General features: G+C 48.4%; 1 protein-coding gene across 1 annotated transcript; it reads right to left on the reverse strand.

Annotated features, from left to right (window-relative positions):
• Positions 1-3,123: 3,123 nt before the first annotated feature.
• Positions 3,124-5,763, reverse strand: LOC123427958 (beta-1,2-xylosyltransferease XAX1-like). Its single transcript, XM_045112104.1, has 3 exons — positions 5,271-5,763; positions 4,897-5,184; positions 3,124-4,634 (listed from the first exon to the last, which is right to left on the reverse strand). The coding sequence occupies exons 1-3, from the start codon at positions 5,467-5,469 to the stop codon at positions 3,427-3,429; spliced, it is 1,695 nt and encodes a 564-aa protein (XP_044968039.1). The 5' UTR covers positions 5,470-5,763; the 3' UTR covers positions 3,124-3,426.
• Positions 5,764-6,000: the final 237 nt, after the last annotated feature.

The raw sequence follows: 6,000 nt of genomic DNA on the forward strand, positions 1-6,000 counted from the left end.
AACAATTCATCGAGCACCTGATTAATTACCCCAAAGTAACCGTCTCACATGAAGGTACTCCATATTCTCATAGTCTAAGGATGTGTGTATATGTAAACACTTTGATAATTATACTTATAACACTCTGAAGTTGTGATCATGTAGTATATCATTTAGCAGGGTATGTCCAACACCATTGTTCTACTAACTAGATGATGCCCCCCGCGCTGCTGCAGAAACATGATAAACATGTGCATAAATAGGTGCTAAAATCTAAAACTATTGCAGAAATAAATTTAGGATTGCTCTTGGATTATATTTTGAAAACAAAAAATCATATGAAGCATTTAACAAAATGTTGTATGAAAATAGAAACTATTGGATTGAAGTAAACGGGGTGCCATTTTAAACAAAAATGTGTAACATAATCTACATATATTTGCTCTAAGTGTCCAATTTATATATTGTTTATGCGCACATAAAAATTAGTAAAACAGTGGGTAGATTAGTGCACAAATGGTAACTTATTACCACATGCATGACTTGATGATGTGGCATGGTTACATGAAAAAAAATACTATGACACATGCGTGACTGATGATATGGCATAATGCATAAGAAAAAAAATGGATTGCAACTATTTAAGAATAGAAGATAACGTGCTCTAATTGTTGTCGGCATCCTTCTTACTTTAGCAATCTCCTATCATAAGAAAAATAGAATCACCGTGCGTCATATGAGTTATTCTTAGAGACGAGTCTAAGGACCTACTTTGTGTTTATGTTTTAACACATACAAAATAAATTTTTCTATAAATAACATATTGAAGAACCACTATAATTCTATCATAAAAATATTAACATCAATTATAAAATTTAAAATTCATGAAAACTATTTTCTATTATCTTTAAAGTAACTTCAACGTGTCAACCCAAACAAACAGCGCTTTTGTCTGCTTTTTATCCGTTTGGATCGGCTGTCTGCATGTCCGTGTTCTTTTTTTAAATGAGTCAACCGATGCAACCAGGGAAGCAAGTAGGGTTGGGCGTTTGGTTTATATGGTTAATACGGTTCGGCTTATTCGGTTATATACAATTTCGGTTTTGGAGGAATAGAAACCGAAATACTCATTCAAAATTTAGAAATCGAACCATACTAACCATAATATATCGGTTCGGTTTGTTCGGTTAACCAAAAACCAAAATTCATGCACTTGTCAGTATAGTATAATGACTCGAGAGCACTGATTTGGATTGTATAATATGCAAAAAATAATAATCACAAGTTCTAGCAACCTTAATTTCATTCTATGGTTTATTCGGTCAGGCAAACTAGTAACCATAATTAAGTAGAAAAGGCACATGGAACATGAAATGTATTATGTGCGAAGAAATGTGTGATGCCTCCATACTGTTGTACTTTCGGAAACAAGGTATTACATGGGGTATCCCACATATCGGTTTGTTTGGTCTATTCGCTTTCTAGGAACCAAAAAACCAAACAAAAACAAAACACCGAACAACCTTAAAATTTTCCACCAAATCAAAAATCAAACCACCAAATAAACCGACAAATTGGTTAATACAGTTCGGTTCGGTTTGGTTTTCCGATTTTCGGTTTTATAGTGCCCACCCCTAGAAGCAAGTGGATGGAAGCATTGTGGTGGTAAAATAATAGGAGAAAGCTAGGTGGGGTGCGCCAGGAAATTAAATAAATAGGCAGAGGTGGGTGTGTGGGTGGGTGACAAATGGGTCAGGCCGGACACAGGCGGAGGACGTAGACACACAAAACAGAAACTGTAAAAAAATTGTAAAATTATGGTAAAGAGCTTCTTCCGCTAAAATTGACCCTTAAAATGCCTTTTTTCGATCCGTATCCCACTTTTACAGTTTGCATTTTTAAAATGCCTTTTTCGATCCGTATCCCACTTTTACAGTTTGCATTTTTATAGTGTCTGCTAAAGATGCTCTTTTCAAGGCTATGGGTCTCTATATTTGTAGACCTTCTTTCCAAGATGAAGGAAACATTTTTAAACTATGTCATAGTGGCTTTGATCTCGCGCATAACACTTATCAGCGAGTTGTGTCCCTTTGAATGTCATTCACTACAACATGAGAATGGTCAAAAGTGGAACAAAGGGTTCTCAAAGTAAAAGTGAATAGCCTATAAGGTAGGTCCACCCCCGAAGATAGTAGAAGGCGAGTTATCCGAGCCAATCCGCATAACAGTCCGCAGGGAACAAAGAGGGAATACGAACATTGAAACCTAACCCAGCACAAGCGCACCTCGAGATTTAGGCCATGTTTAGAACCATAATAGATTATGATCTGGATTATGAAGATAGATTATATAATCTGATTATAAAAATAATCTAGGTGTGCGTGTTTGGAGGCCAGATTATATAAACTGTAATTCAGGTTCTACACTGCATAAAGACCTGTTTGTCCTTTGTTTTTTTTCTTTTTAAAGAGGAGGGTGGCGGTGGCAGGATTTTAATTATCTCCAACTTTACAAGGGTAATGAGTCATTAGCAATCCATAAGCTGATTTTAACTAGGACAAAGTAAATTATGAGTTTTTAATAATCTATTCATTTAATTTTTTAATCTACATCATAATCTATCATACTTAAAAATAAAATATATTATAAAAATTAGATTATATAATTTAAGTGGTTTCAAACAGGCCTTAGCAAACAAAAATATAATCGCTCTTTCTACTCTTTCAAATGGCTTTCCTCTGGGTGGATGACTAAAGGATGGTGCTCCAGGTAGGCCGATGCCCATTAAAATACCACACGGATTTCAGTCACGACAGCTGCCTCTCTGTTTTCATTAGTAAATAAATAAAATAAAGTGACCTTTCAAGCGATGAGACAGCCAACACGCGTGTTCCGGGGTGTTGGAGACAGAGCATAGATGATTTCCCGCGCTTTAATCTAATTCAACTTGCAGTAACAAAGGACAGGATGGTGAGAACTTTCTATCGCACGAATCGGCGGTGGTTCGCACGACCTGAATCGATGGCATTACACTAAGAGCATTTTTTACATTCTCAAAAAAAAAAAAACATTTTTGACGCTATTACTCGCAGGATCATGAAAGAACATGGCGTTATTAACTCGACAGAACTGCAGGTGAGCTGATTACTGAAGAACAATAATGAACATTCCTCTTGCGTGCAAGTGCACTATATCCAACCAAAACAAAAACGAGTATTACAAAACCAACCAACAAAACCAATCTGAACCCTCCTCTCTTCATCATCGGACCATGACCTTTTCCATCACCAGTATTACAATATCCCGCATTTTTGCCTGTCGTGTTTGTTTGTTTCTGTGTGTGTGTGTGTGAATGTGATCGTGACGTGAGTAGTATTATACCTACCATCACCAACCCCAACCCCAACCCGGGCGGGCCGGGGACGGAGACGACGTACGGCGCCGCCGCTACTCCTGCAGCTTGTCGATGGCCTGGAGCAGGAAGGGCCGGAACCTGGCGAGGTTCACCTTCACGTCCTGCTTCATGATGGTCTCGGCGAGCGCCTGCCACCCCTGCTTGTGCAACGCCTTGGGGTCCCTGAACACCACGTGATCCCTCGAGTACTTGTCCTTGAGGCTCGTCTCCTCCTCGTCCACGTAGTACTCCACGTACCGGAGCTGCATCTCCCGCGCCGGCTGCCCGTAGAAGTTGGTCGCCATCCAGTCCATGTTCCCCCACGGCACGATCTGCAGCACCACCGCCTGCGTCGGCAGGAAGATCTGGTTCGTCAGCCCGGCGCCGTGCACCGCCAGCAGCACGTCCGCCGCGTTCACCAGCGCCGCGAACGCCGGCACGTCCGCCCCCGCCTCCGCCACCGTCACGTTGAACCCGAGCTCCTCCGCGGCGGCCGCCACCTCCTCCAGGTTCAGCAGCTTCCGCGTGCCGCCGCGGGAGATGATCAGCATCTGGGGGCGCATCCCGGGGACCTCCCCGAGCACCGACGGCCGGTCGCGCCGGAGCGCGTACGCCGACCGGATGAACCGGTTGTAGTCCACCATGGTGTAGTTGCGCGGGTTCCGGGTCGGGTGCGGCGAGATGATGAGGTCCCGGTCCCGGTACAGGCCCAGGTACCCCGCCGAGAAGCAGTGCACCCCGGCGTCGGCGTCGAAGTTGATGGGGTCGTAGTTGGACAGCTTGCGCAGCACCGGCGTGTACTTCTGCACCCACCACGGCTTGTAGTTGGTGATCAGCAGCTGCACCTCGCCCTTGAGGTGCGACGCCGTCAGGAACAGCGGGATCAGCGCGTCCGTGTTGTCGTGGAAGAAGTTGTCCGTGTACCCGGCCACGGAGAACACCACCGCCGGCACGCGGTGCTTCTTCGTGCACTGCGGCGCGGCCGCCGGGGACGGGACCGACTTCACGGTCACCTCCACCACGGCGGGCAGGAGGAAGTCGTCCTTGCGGGCGTACGGCCGGAGCCGCTTCTCGCCGTTCTCGTCGAAGCCACCGGCGCCCGACGGGTTCACCAGGTACATGGTCTTCTGCTTGGGGCTGATCCGGATGTCGCCGGAGAGCTCGCACACCGACGGCCGCGCGTAGGGGAACCCCTCGTCCACGCCATTCTCGTCGCAGCTCAGCTTCGCCGCCCCCTCCCCACCGGCGGCGCCCTCCGAGGCTGAATTCATTCACCAAGAAACAAAGTCGCATTACAACGCGGGCAGATCTCGGGCATTTCCAACTAATCTGAAGCAAATTAACTGCGCCGACATGAAGTGGGCGACAAATGTTTACCCAGATTGCAGAGTACAGACTACAGAGCATTAAACGTGTGCAAGAAGCTGCCTGCTGACCTGGGAGTGATGGCTGTTTTGTTCTGCTGCTGCTTTCCGTTTAAGGTGCGAGGAAAAAGGGGGTGAGGAAAGGGCGAGATTCCTTACATGGCTTCGGCACGGAGGTCGTCGTCGCCGCCGCCGCCGCCGCCTTCTCGGCTTCGTCCTCCTTTCTCGAGAGCACCTCCGGCACGCCGGGTTCTTGATCTTGAGAGCCGGCCACCGCAGGCCCCTCCTCCGGGAAATTGACGGGATCCACGGCGTTGTCGTTCTCGCGGCCGATGAATGTAGTGTCTTCCGCCGGGATGGCGTCCGTCGTCTCCGGGACGGACGACGACGACGACGAGGACGCCGGCGGGGCGTTCTGGAGCAGGCCGGACGTGTTGGCCGTGCTAGCTGAGCGCGGATTCAGTTCAATGGCAGTAACGATTAGATAAGGGAGAAGGATTAACAACATGTAGAGCTGAGACAAGAGCACGCACCGAAGACGGGGGAGTAGATGGCGAAGAGCTTGGCGAGGGAGACGTAGGTGAGGAGCGCGAGGCAGCAGCCGGCGAGGAGGCCGGCGCCGAGCTTCTTGGGCTCGATCTTGGAGGCGAAGCCCCTGAGGCGCGTGGGCGGCCTCCTGTCGCCGGCGCCGCCCGGCAGCTTGGACGGCCGCGAGTACGCCGTCGAGTTCATCTCGGTCGGACTAGCTGCTCCTCCGCGCGTCGCGTCGGGGATCTACGGGCGCATGAACAGACGCGCAAGCGCAGAGGAAGAAAGGAAGGAGACAGCGGGGGGTGGAGTGCGTGAGAGGGAAGATGAGGAAGGATCAGCGGAGGAAAAGGCGGAGGCTTTTGGTGGCGCGGTCGTTGGTGGCGTCGGATTTGAGCTGGGTGGGGTGGGGTGGGGTGGGTGTGGCTGAGTTCGGCGTTCGCTGCGTGAAAGAGAAAGGGGATCTGCTCGGGAGCTCGGGGCGTTGCGAGAGAGGCACGCTTGCGGCAGGGAGACGAAGGGGGCTTGTTCGGGGTGGAGACGAGAGAGACGTGCGCACGCGTGCGCGCTACTCAAGAGTGAGCCGTGTTTTTTTTAGCCCAACAGTGCGTGCATGTGCTATTAGACTCGTCACTCTCAAGCACTGTTCTTACCGTGCTTTAGAACGACTATAACAGACCCCGTAAAATCTGGATCCGCAAAACGCATTTGCGGTTTTCACTTCATTTACGGTTT

This window comes from Hordeum vulgare, chromosome 2H (assembly GCF_904849725.1).
Source record: "Hordeum vulgare subsp. vulgare chromosome 2H, MorexV3_pseudomolecules_assembly, whole genome shotgun sequence".
Lineage (NCBI taxonomy): Eukaryota > Viridiplantae > Streptophyta > Magnoliopsida > Poales > Poaceae > Hordeum > Hordeum vulgare.